This window comes from Triticum dicoccoides, chromosome 7A (genome assembly GCF_002162155.2).
Source record: "Triticum dicoccoides isolate Atlit2015 ecotype Zavitan chromosome 7A, WEW_v2.0, whole genome shotgun sequence".
In the NCBI taxonomy this organism is placed as follows: domain Eukaryota; kingdom Viridiplantae; phylum Streptophyta; class Magnoliopsida; order Poales; family Poaceae; genus Triticum; species Triticum dicoccoides.
Genome location: NC_041392.1, coordinates 1934384 through 1947997, shown reverse-complemented (window position 1 = coordinate 1947997; position 13614 = coordinate 1934384). Strand labels below are relative to the sequence as shown.

The 13614-nt window shown below is 43.8% G+C and overlaps 1 protein-coding gene across 1 annotated transcript; it reads right to left on the bottom strand.

Moving 5' to 3' along the window:
- Positions 1-1943: 1943 nt before the first annotated feature.
- LOC119334602 (tau-cadinol synthase-like) lies at positions 1944-6000 on the bottom strand. Its single transcript, XM_037607136.1, has 7 exons — positions 5806-6000; positions 5420-5471; positions 3525-3897; positions 2932-3150; positions 2663-2798; positions 2327-2575; positions 1944-2234 (listed from the first exon to the last, which is right to left on the bottom strand). Exons 1-7 carry the CDS (start codon positions 5998-6000, stop codon positions 1944-1946), a joined length of 1515 nt encoding a protein of 504 aa, XP_037463033.1.
- Between the last annotated feature and the right edge of the window lie 7614 nt (positions 6001-13614).

The window sequence follows — 13614 nt, the reverse complement described above, 5'->3', positions numbered from 1 at the left end:
TGGCTTCCAATCCATTATTATGGCATCTGATTGTTCTACTGTATTGAATAAGGTGAAGAATGTGACAACTGATAGATCTCAGATAGGTGCCATAATATATGACATCAAAAGCAGGGCTCTTAAGTTTAAATCTTGTATGTTTACTCATGTCAACCGATCATGTAATGTGGCAGCTCATGTTCTTGCTAGATCTGCAGAACATGACCCTGGGTCCTGCTGGTTTAATGTTGTACCTGGTGTAATCAGGACCATCATTTGTTCTCAAACATTTGCTGAATGAATGTAATGCAGCTGCCCATTGTCTCAAAAAAAAGAGCTAGTGGCCTGTCGCTGTTCATCCCTATGTAACGAAATACGTAGCTTTTCCAGTACCGTCAGTGCAATTTACTCTCTAAAAATCGTACATGTAAGTTGTAAAAAAGTAAACGTGCTTTCTTTCTAAAATTCTATAAAGCACCATATTTTTAAGCAGAAATTTATATGCATAAAGTTTACATCACATACATGCTTTTTATTTCTCTGATTTTTAGTCTCCGCTCAGGGCCTCTGACGAGCCAAGGATGCTTCTGAGTTCATGACAGGAATTCCCCAACTGCTAAGAGATATTATGTCTAGTAAAATTTCACTCAAAATTTTGATTTAAAAATTTCGGAGTTTTAGAGGCTTACCATACTACCTTAGTGTCTTTGCCTTATACACGCGGTCCCCCAATCTAGGGCGCATCTTTGTCTCACCCGCAGCGAGACGAAAGAACTGCTTGCCTCTGGTGCTTCCTTTGAAAATTGTGTTTTGTATATCCTTGATGCTATATTATGTGATAATAAAATCACCTTTTTTAAAACGGAAAGACATGTTCGTGACATTTTCAAAAATGTATGTTATTTTGAAAAAAAATCCCACCATTCAGATGTTCATGGCATCTAAAATAATAATTAGGTGTTTCAAAAATATGTTATTTATTTTCTTTGTAAAAGATGTATAATTTGTTCAAAAATATTTGCATATTTATAAGATATCTCATAATGCATTTGACTAAACGGTGCTTGTTGACTGCATAAGAAATGTCACTTCTTGTCAATGTGAGGTAGTACAAAGCACATAACATCCGGGTAGCCCTGGCGTCTTCTGTCGGCCTCGTCTTCCTGGAGCGAGGCAGAAATGGAATAGCCTGGTCTTCTTGGCCAGTGGAGTTTGTTGGTGCGTTGAACAACTCGTAATTCTTCACCATGTGGGTGATATCGCGGGGTTACCATGTTGGTATCGCGGGGTTACCATGTTGGTGCGTTGAACAACTTGTAATTCTTCGCCGGTGATATCGCGGGGGTTACGTTGTTGGTGTGTTGAACAACTCGTAATTCTTCACCATGTTGGTGAGTTGAACAGTTGACGCAAATGATTATGGTGCAGGTGAACATGATGTGTAAATGCACATAAATGATTATGGTGCAGGTGAACATGATGCAACCTGCTGTAGCCGTCATTGCTTCTGCCAGGATGATGCGGTGAATTTGCCGGCTGACCTGGTGTGGAGTTGTTCTTGACCATGTAATAGGACGCAGATAAACATAAAGTGAGTTTACATGCCGGCTCAATGTTGCATGCTCTGTTTCGCCCCTGGTCCAGCAGTTCAGTCCATAAACATAAAAGGGACATCTCATGCATTCCATTTGTTTGCACCCGGCATGACGCTGCCATGGACCTGACCAGACACGCCCGGCGCGCACAGGCACACGCACCCGACGTGGTCGCCAACAAATTCGTCGATTCCGGTAGTGTACGGTAAAAGTGCATCAAAACAACATAAATAGCGTTATTACATCCCATACCAAACAACAGCAATACAGTGGATGATTGGGGTAACTAAAACAATACGTATTCACACAGATAATAGTAGGGGTCCCTAATCTGTGATGACCCGATACATCTTGTACATCTACTGGAGATTACATAGGAATGGGCTCGAGAAACAGTTTGTTGACGATCTCTTGAATGTGCATGTTGAATGTGTATGCATCTCCTCCATTGTCGTAGTAGAGTTGCATGCTAACAACCGCATTGACAACCCGCTGCACTGGTGGGAGTAGTGCACCGTGATCAAAGCGAGCCTGATTCGTGGTTTTCCACCCATCCTCTATGAGTGAATAGATTACTGTGAAGGCTTGCTCATCTGTAACTCCATGCTCATGGATGTAACACTCCACAGAGCTCTCGACGTCCCCACTGTTCTTTCCGCGCTGCAGGTTTATACCATTAGATCGCTTTAGTCAGTGGTATAAGGTTATGTTTACACATAAACCTAGCTAATAATTAACAAACCGAGTTTTACTTTATATGCCGCGATGTCATTCAGAAAACAGCCAATCCTTGCGCCGGCTATGACTGCATCAGGCCTACTGGCAACCCAATCGAATGCTGCATTCGTTATTGCCTCACCCATGCCAGCCAACATACCCACAGATAGCAATGGCACGGCTGAGGACATGGATGTCAGATTCACTTGATCTTCAAAACATGGCTTATGATTTTGTTGTACCCATTCAGCTTCTTGGAGATAATAAGCAGACTGATTTTGGAGCTACAAACACATAATTAAAGAAAATTGATGAATAAAGGGACAGTATTTTCAACAATTGCAATATGCCTACGTCGCAAAAAGGTGTACCGCTTTCTTCGTGTAGTCAATCCGGTACTTGTCAACTATTGCCACTTCTCCCTCAAACATCCGAAAGTTTCTTAGCAATTCTCTATAGAACATTTTCAGGTACTCTGGTACGTCAGAAATGGCACTCTCATCCCATCTACACATGGACAGTTAGAATACAAAACAATTAAGGAAACTAGCATCTATATAATTGTTCCCAAAATGATTCTCAAGGAATAAATTTGAAGACGCTTTTTTCTGAAGAAATTTAGAAACAAACTATACCCTACCTTTGAATGGCTGCATTTAGCAGCCTACATTCCTCTATGGTGGCATGTACATCATATGTATCATCCAGTATGGTGATTAGTGTAATTAACTTGGCCTTGATCATCCTTGCGCGTGCACAACTTTGCTCATAGAACACTGTGTGAGACCACAAGTAAGCCTCCACAATACGATCACGCACATAGGTTAATCCACAGATGCTCTTCAGGTTATTCCACCACCTGAAAATTAAATATTGAAGTGTTGAGCCCATTAAACAGAAATCAGTTAGGAGCATCATTGTGGACGTATGGGACAACATATGCCATTATTTATATTGTGTCGTGAGTAAGATTAATTATACCATAAGCTAGTTGTTCAATGAGGTTATAGAGAACCGAGATACAGTTAATTCATAAACATCACCACATGGTTTATTTATACGAACACACACCATTAGAAGAAAAAGTTAGTTAGTTACACATCATCGATCATAAGAAGTTAGTCACAAAATCCTAACGAAGTGCAAGGTTCTTTGCTTATTAAAAGCATAGATTCAAACACCAATTAATCCTCTCACCATTATAACCCACTTCTGGATATCAAGGACACTTACTCGCTAATATCTTTGAGCTCCATTAGCTGGACATGCCGCAGAAGGGTAAAATCCAGCTGTGCGAGCTCAAGTATAAGAGGTTTATAGTCCTTCTCTTTTCTGTATTCCGACAAGTAGTGCAATGTTTCCACCCTTCTAGAGGTCCTTGGAAGTGGTACCTGAAGAGCTCGTTTGACTTGCTCGGCTAAAGGGGAGTTGAGACTGCCCCTAATTACTTTAAGATGATGTCTGGCGAAGGAAATGGCTTCTTCGAGCTCCGGCTCATTATGAACAAAAAGGTAAGCAGCGTTGTACAAACTTAACAATCCCTTTGGCTCATTTGTTATGTCCTTCCTGAAGCACCCATCTTTACCTCTGAAGTTATTGAATACATCTGCAAGAATAAATGCCACGGAAGTCTCTGCATCAAGCAAATAACTATCCGATCTTACGTTTGGACCACCTTATACTAAATTATTTCCATGCATGTTAGGCGATAAAAAATTAGTGGCAAGTAAGTGATAGGTCAATTCACACATCATGTGTTGGCCCAGACCAGACACCGAGTACTTTCCGGCAGCGGCGACCGCGACAATGAACGATGACGAACGATGACTAACACGAACAAAACGAAGCTGATTCCTGATCGATCCACGGCAGTGCGAAGCTAGACTTAGCTATTAGCTAATCGATCTATATATAGCACCTCGCGTACGAACACAACACATGCACGCACGCCAGAAAAGCTTGATGGCCATAGCGTCGTATTACTCCTGTTTGATTTGTATTACTTTTACAAATCACGGTACAAGTTACAGGGCTACTAGAGGAATACACCGCTAAAAAAAGGGGGGAATACTACTCGGAAGCTAATTCCAATCCTAGTAGGATCATACATGCACATGGACCCGGATACATGACATCATGGGAGGCTGTGTCGTTTTTAATCCAACATCATGCATCGACCAATTTCTAGATGACACGACACTAATCCAATTCACTTGCTTAAGGTGTGAACTATGGAAGCAATATCATAAGGATGATTAAATATGCAAATATGTAACACAAACTGCGTGAATCTAGTCATAGTATGACTTGCCGGGTACCAACATATCTGAAGAGCTTCCCTACCATTTAGTTTATTAACATATAAGAGGTTCATAATTTACCAAAATATTTAAGATTAGCTGCATCTGCAAATAAGCAATACCAATTAGCATTATATTTAGCATTTCGATGACCTGGGAAAAGTTGTACTCATCATGGTACCCAATATAATTCTATTAATAAGTATACGGCACAGAAACATAAATAAAAATAGAAAATAGTCAAAATTAGGTAAACTATTAGACGGATGTCAAAAAATTAAGAGCAAAAATAATATCTTAGTCATTTAAATGGCCCAAAAATTAAGAGCAAATTTGTACAAAAATCATGTACTCACAAAATTATTGATACCGAAAATGAATATTTATCATCAACGACAAACTTGTGTGTAATTTGTACATATATGAAAAATAGTGAAGACATTTTCAGAATATGAGCTTAATTGGTTGGCAGATTGAAATGATGCATCTGCAAATTTTGAAAAGAATCTTCCATACAGATTCCATATGGATTTCCTATAAATACATTTATCAAGATTTATAGAAGGGTAAATACAGAAACAAAAAATAGCACTCTATTTATATGTAAAAAAAGATAGATACCTGTAGATACCCAAATTCCATGCTCTCTAAGCAACCGAAATTGGAGAGCAACATAGTGGAGGCTAGAACTACTAAATTCGGTTCCATGGATGTCCCATATTGTTGTTCGAATTTGTTCTGCAAAAAGGTGATCGATTCCGAGATGCTGAAGTGAATCCACTAATGTTATTCTCTCCAACCCGTCCTCGCAAGTGTTAAGCAACATACAGATGTCCTCCTTCAGTTTCTCTGCTTTGATCCTCAACGAAACCTCTGACCTCTGCATAGATCATGTTAGAAGATCAACCAAAAACTCAACATAGTGATTTTCATGCGTATAAGGACGTTGTACTTTGCATTTTCAGAATTGGGCTGCTAGCTAATAATCCACCATTGTAAAGTATTATAAAAGATCATGCTTGAAGCTATCTACAATTATATGTATTAAAAATCGAAGGCAAACAAAACCAGCACATGCATTCAAAAGGCTAAATCATCTACACTATCAATTATCTGGTGGGCCATAATTATAACAATGAAGATTTCAATGTTTTGTGAGGAGATGGAGATTTAGATCTAGCGAAAAAACATATCTTCCGCTATGGATCCTTCACCATTAAGGACGGATCAAAGGTTAGGTTCTGGGAGGATAAGTGGCTAGGCACTGCCACTCTCCAGGAACAATATCCCGCCCTATACAATATTGTGCGGCATAAGGGTGATACTATCGCCATGGTTATGGAATCCTTTCCGCCGAATGTGGTGTTCAGGAGAGATTTAATTGGCCCTAGCCTTGAATTGTGGAACATTTTGGTACAACGCCTACCCACGATGCAATTGACGCAAGGGATCGTTGTATTTCGTCGGGACCTATATGTGAGTGGTAATTTCTCGGTGGAGTCCATGCATATTGCACTACTAGGGAAAAGCCTATACACAGAATTTTACCAGTAGCGCTGTACAAAATCAAGCGCTGCTGCTACTTAGTAGCAGCGCGCGTGAATAAACCGCGCTATTGCTATGACTTTAGCAGTAGCGCGTACTAGCGAAAAGCGCTGCTGCTACGTTCGAACTGGGCGCACATGGCTAGCCCAACCTAGCAGTAGCGCGTATAATGGCCCAGCGCTACTGCTAATCTCCTTAGCTGCAGCGTGCTTACGTGTAAAGCGCTGCTGCTAATGAAAATAAAATAAAGTGAAAAAGGGAAAAAAGAAGAAAGGAATAGCAGTAGCGGGTTTCAGTAAACGCGCTATAGCTAACTTAGCTATAGCGCGTTTTCAGAAACGCACTACCGTTACGTTTCACTTAAACAGCGGTTTCCCCCCATCCTGCCCATCAATTCTTCCCCAAATCGTCCCTCGCCCTCGCCGCCGTCTCCTCACCGCCGCCGCCCGAGGCCGCCCTCAGCCTCACCGCCGCCGCCCGAGGCCGCCCTCAGCCTCACAGCCGCCGCCCAAGGCCGCCCTCCACGTCACCGTCGGCGCCCTCCACCTCACCGCCGCCCGAGCCCGCCCAGGACCGCCCTTGCCCGTGCCCGAGCCCACCCTCTCCGCCCCTGCCTCCGTCACCGAGCACCTCCCCGCCACCGTCTCTCCCCTCTCTGTAAGTCCCCCACCCCTCCCCCTCACTCATCTCTCTCTGTATTTTAGAGAAAAAATTAGATGTTAATTAGATGTTTTTTAGTTAGGGCACTAGAGTTTTGCTAGGTTAATTAGGTTAGTAGTGCTGCTAGTAGTATTGGTACAGTAGGTTAATTAGGTGATGTTAAATGAATAACCTAAATGAATGAAATTAGTAGTTAACTGAAATTTTTTTCTGTTAGTAGTTAAATGAATTTTCTTCTACACTTTGTTTTTGAATTAGCTTGCGAAATTTTTTCCTTTCATCATTATAGGGCACTAAAGTTAACTGAATTTTGTTCTATTAGTAGTTAAATGAATTTTCTTCTACACTTTGTTTTTGAATTAGCTTGCGAAATTTGGACATGTGGTTGCTCGTGCATATTTGGACACTGTTTGCAGGGAATGATGCTTAGTGGCCTATGTTTTGCCGGAATGTTGATTCATTTCTTTTCCGGCAAATTTCAGGTTCTCGATTTGTCCACTTTTTAGCAAAGCTCATGCCGAAATTTTCCGTGAATTTCGGCATGACTTGTGCTACAAACTAGAACATATCGAGTGCCCGTGATTTGCCGCACCAGGAAGGAGTCAACATTCCTGCAAAACAATAGGCCTTTTTATGTCACTATTCATTTTATTAGGTCTAGAATTAATTGACTAGATTTAATCATAGGAAACATGGCTAGCAACGATGAAGGACAGGGTTCTGGTGATTGTGACGACGCCTACCGGGCGGCAGACGAATTTTTTAGCCTTACCGATGATCAATCGATGTTATTGTTGGGCCCACCAGTGGCATCGGGGACTGACACCGACACGCAGACCGGTGCTGAGACTGAGACCGGCGCTCAGACTCAGACTGGCATCGAGACCGGCGCTGTGACTGAGACCGGCGCTGCCTCGGGGAGCGGAGCCGGTGTAGAACCGAAAGCAAAGAGGCAACGGGTTCCTAACAAACTCAGGACTACTAGAGTGGTGGTCACGGAGGTGGACGACGGCAATTTTGAGCCAACGGCGCCCGAGGAAGCGCGTCGATGCTACGGCAATCAAATAGGCTGTATTGTACGGACAACCGCCACCATTAACGATGAGAAACTACAGAAGATAGAAAATATGAGAAGCTCCCTCCTAAAGAAGTTTCACCAGATATTCTTGTTCCCGGGCCGGAATGAGAAGGATTATAAAGATCCAGATGAGGACCCGGCAATGAAGAAGATAAACAAACACGCCATGACCAAGTTTAGCGACGCGTTGGCCGCTTGGAAAAATCGAGTGAAAGCAAGGATCATCGATAAGAAGGAACCCTACTCCGAGATTGTAAAGGATAATCCGACAATCACGGAAGAGCAGTTTCAAATATTCAAGGAGGCTTGTGAGGCCGAAGATGCCAAAAAAAGTCTAAATACATGAAGGGGCTTCAAGAGAGGAACATTGGGAGCCACCACCTCGGAAGCCGTGGTTACGGCGGAAAGAGGTCCAAATGGGCCAAGGAGGACGCGGAAGCCGTGAGTCTGGGCATCCCAGACCCCTTGGCGGAGTTCACCGTCCCGCAGGACTGTGACGTCCTCAGGGCCCGGCACCGTTGGGACCCAGTGAAAAAGGTTTACGAGACAACACCGGTCATTACAGAGTTCATGAGACTGCTGGTAATTTTAGTTTCCGATCAATTCGACTGCAGACGTTAGTCATATTTGTAAACGATCGTTGTGCCTTTTGCAAAGAGAGCAGCACAGGATTGCGGCCGAAAGCGACTCACCGTCTGAGGCATTGGCGAGGCTCAAGTGGGACACTCCATTCAACCGGGCGTTGAACATATTGAAACAACAACCGGTGGATACTCGACCGTCGTATGGACGCGTGCACGGTGTCGGAGACGGCGCCACGTGGAAGAAGTACTACCGTGAGACCACGGAGGAGAGAAAGGAAAGACGGAGGTTAAATGAAGAAAACATCGACAAGAGGGTTGAGATTGCGGTTGAGAAGAAATCAACTGAGACAGTCGCAACAGCGGTAGCTGCCGCAAAACAGGTGGCTTTAGATATTTCTACTACCTTAGTTCCGGCCGTTTTCAATTGGACCAGGCAAAATCCAAAAAAAGATGCAGCGGACTTTTCCCTTGCTGACTTCTTGGCGGGGAGCAGCTCGACTAGCATTGCACCAGCACCTGCAGCTGCACCTGCTCCCGCACCGGCTCCCGCACCGAACGTGCTTGGCGGTGCTTCGTCTTTGGCTGAGCTCGACGCCCTCACGGTATCTGTCACACCGGCCCCCTTCAATATAAATGTATAATCTCCCGTTTTCGTTGCCTTTTGGATGTCTCACCTCGCAGACTTTTCTTTGCAGGCCGACGAAACCCCGTGCACCATATTGTACACCATCGGCGACCAGAAGGTGGATGTGGGGAAGGCGACGATAATGGAGCCGAAGGAACCATTGTTCCACAGCCGGCCGATCCCCCCGAACGTCTTCAAGGTTTCCGTGGCCAGTGTCAAACCGGGCCACGAGAATTTGCCTCCTCCAGTACTACTGGGGGATGACGACGAGACACTGGGGCGGCTTGGTGATTGTTGCAATGCTGGGTGGGTCCTGTTGTGGCCAAAGAATCTGCTTCGTATGGAGGCGGCCGGGAGCACACCCACAAGCACGCAGCCTCTTCAAGGTATGAACATCAACACCCCACCTACCCAATTATCGTCGGGTGTCGGGGTGGGTGATAGCGGACGGGGTAAGGAGGAGGCTCCATTAGTCGCTGATGACATCGCCATGGATGAGGATGAGGACGACGATGGCGCTGCTGAACAGTATGTCTATACTGGCGCCTCCTCAGGGTTTGAGCGTCATGAGTCAGTGCCTGAATTGCCATCTCAACATATTATGGACGACCTTCCGGTAGTAAAGAAGTTTAGGAAGAGAGCGAGGAAAGGCAAAAAAGTTGTTTCTATGATCCAGCCACCTCAGCAGCCTCGGCTTCAGGACCGTATAGATATCCCCGGTGCGGATAAATGGCATATCCCCGGTCAACCAATCCTACCTGCAACAGCGCTACGGGCCAGATTCGGCGATCTAAAGAGACTTCATGACGATGTGCTGCGGGTAGAGAAAGACCTCATCGCCTCGAAAGATCCAGGGTACCCACTCTACGTGGTTAACGTTCCGCGGCAAATGTCGTACGTCGACAGCTTCCTCGCGGATAAGTTCTTCCTCCGATTCGATTACATATTCGACATGTTTCACGTGAAGAAGCTGGATTTTACGTTTGTCCGCCTTTATGCCTTGCACATGAACTACATCATCGGGGTTGAGCAGATATCTCATATCTGTGTCGCTGACCCATACTACATGCACGAGGGCTTCTTGGGAGTCTGCGCAAATCACCGTGAATATGCGAGGGATTACATCGTCAGTTTCATGCTCACCAATAAGGACAAGGGGGCGATTCTCGTGCCTTATCATCCCGTGTAAGTCATCCGCGCTGCTATCCTTCCTTCGATTTCAATCATTCATTTGCACAGTGGAGGCTAATTAATTTGAGGACTTATTTTGCGCAGCGGCGGGCGCCCCGTTCTCATCATCCTCTACCCACGATTCTCCCACGCTCTTTACTTGGACTCATCGAAGAACATTCACAAAAAGGATTACACCCACATCAAGGATGTTCTCGATAGTGCTATGTTTTACTACCAAGCAAGGGGTGGAGAGGTCAGGGACAAGAAGAGAAGGGACGACAGGGTCGCCTTCGGCCATAAGACCGACTTCTGCTGCATCCAGCAACCGAACGATTCTCTTAATGATGGATTCTATGTCCTACACCACATGCTGGAGTACAGACGGGATCACCAGAACCTTCGCATGTCACCTAGATCCGGCGATGCCCATATTCTGCAATGGGCAAAGGACATAGGAGATATCGAGGATCATCGACTTCGAGCTGAGTTCTATAACATCCAGCGCGAACTTGCCCAAATCATCATGAAGGAGGTCGTCGGAAAAACAGGGATGTTCTACGGAGAAGGACAAATGTCGCGGGAAGACGTCCGAACATGGATAGCCTCTCAGTGTCTCGACCTGAAGCCTTTCACTAGGCTCGGGGACTATCTCCCTGACTTGGATGGATGGAACGACATGTTGGAGTGATTGTCGATATATGACAATGTGTCTGTTTAGTCCATACTTTCTGTATAACAAAACTTTGAGTTATGCATGGTGAAACTTTATTTGTGATGTAATTAAACCGTCCTCCTCCTCGACTAGCGAAAATCACTCTAGTTAGGGCATTTTGGGGTATGATGAACTTTGTTATTTATGCTTATGATATGTTGTTTTTATTTTTGCGAAGTCTGTCTCTTTCTGTTGCTCAACTATATATGTTGCATATCATCGACTCATGTGATGATGTAGGTGCATAGATCATAGATGGCGAAGAAGTGCTATGCCAGGAGTATATATACGACAAGTGGCCGGAGTGTCAGGCCCTTCCGGTTTCCGAGCGACGGGCAGTAGTTAGTTTAGAGGTTCACGCTAATGCGAAAGAGGGATACGAACTCATGTTCTCAAAGTGATAGCTCTTATCGCGTATATCATTGTTTAGATGGATGACGATGTATTTGCATATCATTCGAGACTTGTATCGCTATTTTCGAGATGATGACGAGAGACCACTTTGTGTTGGATGATGATTATGATGAGACTAATTGTATGTATATGCTATGATTATATTTGTATGTGTATGATATGCTAAAGATTATTGTATAAAGCCTATTCAAATACAAAACAAATACAAAACAAATATGCAGGAAAAAAACTAATAAATAAATTAGTAGTAGCGAGGGGGGAAATTTAGCAGTAGCGTCGCATTTTCAGTAGCACGTCACAGCAAACAGCGCTGCAGATAATATCAGTAGCGCCCTTTCCCGAAGAGCGCTACATCTATTCATGTATAGCAGTAGCGTGGGATAACCGGCGCTACTGCTATACGTTAGCTGTAGCGCCTTATTAGTAGCGCCGGTGCCCGCGCTACTGAGAGGCCCAAAACCCTCGCTGCTGGTAGGCTTTTCCCTAGTAGTGTTGCGTTGATCCAGTTAGATGTGCCCGTTGATAATGATAAAATGATTTGAAAGATGAAGATGCCACTCAAGAATAAAATCTTTGCGTGGTATCTTCGTCGAGGAGTCATTCTTACCAAAGATAATGTTACTAGGAGGAATTGGTAGGACTCTTGTTCTTCCAATGCAAATTTTCTCGTTCTATATGGTTAGTCAGCCAAGTAGCTTCTGGCTTGTATCCTCCACATAGTGTTGCTAATATTATTGGCAACTAGTTACATCGGTAAATAACAAGTTTAGAATTCTTCTCAGGGTAGGAGCGCTTGTCGTGATATGGTCGCTTTGTCTATGTAAAAATGATAAGGTTTTGCAGATTATCTACAGATGTACTGCAAGTTCTTCTGTTCTGTAGGTTATCTACAGATGTACTGGTACGCTCCGTTTATGGCCGTCTCAACAATGTATGGAGAATTGAGACCTGTTTACGGAGGTGTGTACACGTTTGGAGGAAACGGCAAGGGATACTTTTACCCGACATGGATGGCAGGATGATCTTAGGATTGGCCCTCTGACGTCTTAGGCGTTATACAGTTTCCACATGATTACTTATATTATGCCTTTTGTTTTTTTAACTTAGACATGATTATGGCTGTGTGCGTCTCAATTATGCAGAGGTCAGGTGTAATGCATAAACCTTGTAAGTAATAAAGCACCCTTTATGAAAATGCATGCTTGTTTGTCCGAACTCACAAGACCTAAAAGTCCATGCCCGGTCGACTTATAAACCCGACCAAGGGAGTAGCTCTCATCTACAAGAATGATGTGTCCACAAAAGCTACTTGGGCCACTTCTCCTAATAAATGCGATCAGCCCTCCAAACAGCACGATTTTCATGTAAAAATGGGTTGAGAGCACGTACAATAGTGTCTTGTGATCTGTATGTAAGAGTTGCTACGTAAATTTTTAATCGATGTGGAATAAGAGAAAGATGTTGTCTCCTGCCGGGAAACTCTTGCGGCTAGCTAGCCGCATATTGCCGAGAATCTCTTGCGGCCACTGCAGTCATCCCGCATGATACGAGCATTACATAACAGATGCGGACGTCATATGAATTATATAGAATTTATAATTTGTGTGTCATGTCTTGTCATGCAAGCGCATGGCCGTCATGGATGGAGGCAGCAATTTGTTCGGCTACATCAGTGAGAGCACTTCACATTATCGAGTTTTATAGGTGTGAGTGATGACTTTGGGTAGATTGATCTTGTCAGACCTTTGTGGAATAATTAATAAAGATGGCTACATGCATCGATTGATACAGAGGCCGGGGTTTAACCTCCTTTTCCCAAAAAAAAGATCAGTGAGGGCAGGGACAAGAGGAAGACGAATAAGAGGAGACAGAAGAAAACCCCAGGACAAAAATCTACCAACACCACATCATCCCAGATTACTTTTTAGGTGAATGTACATACATAAGCGTGCATGTGCATCCAGGTGCTTACTATTCCGTCCAGTGAAGAGTGTACATCTAAAATTTTTAGGACAAATTATAAAGTGAAGTAAAAAATGCATTGGAAAGGTGCAATCCATCATCTCTCTTCTCTTTAATTACCGAACCCCAATGAGCTAAGTGCATGTAGAAATTAAGAAGACCATGTGTAGATTGTTATTAGTCTTGATTAACGTGTGATGAGAGGTCTACTTTAAAGTGCATTGGAAAGATAGAAGTACACTTTTTTGTGGAAAAAATTTAAAGCCAAAC

Excerpts from the sequence above, each read along its gene's own strand:
- LOC119334602 (XM_037607136.1), bottom strand. The coding sequence starts at position 6,000 with ATGTTCCACAATTCAAGGCTAGGGCCAATTAAATCTCTCCTGAACACC. Across the intron at positions 5,472-5,805 it reads CCTTTGATCCGTCCTTAATG|AGGTCAGAGGTTTCGTTGAG; the intron begins GTGAAGGATCCA and ends TGATCTATGCAG. Across the intron at positions 3,151-3,524 it reads GAGCTCAAAGATATTAGCGA|GTGGTGGAATAACCTGAAGA; the intron begins GTAAGTGTCCTT and ends TTTAATTTTCAG.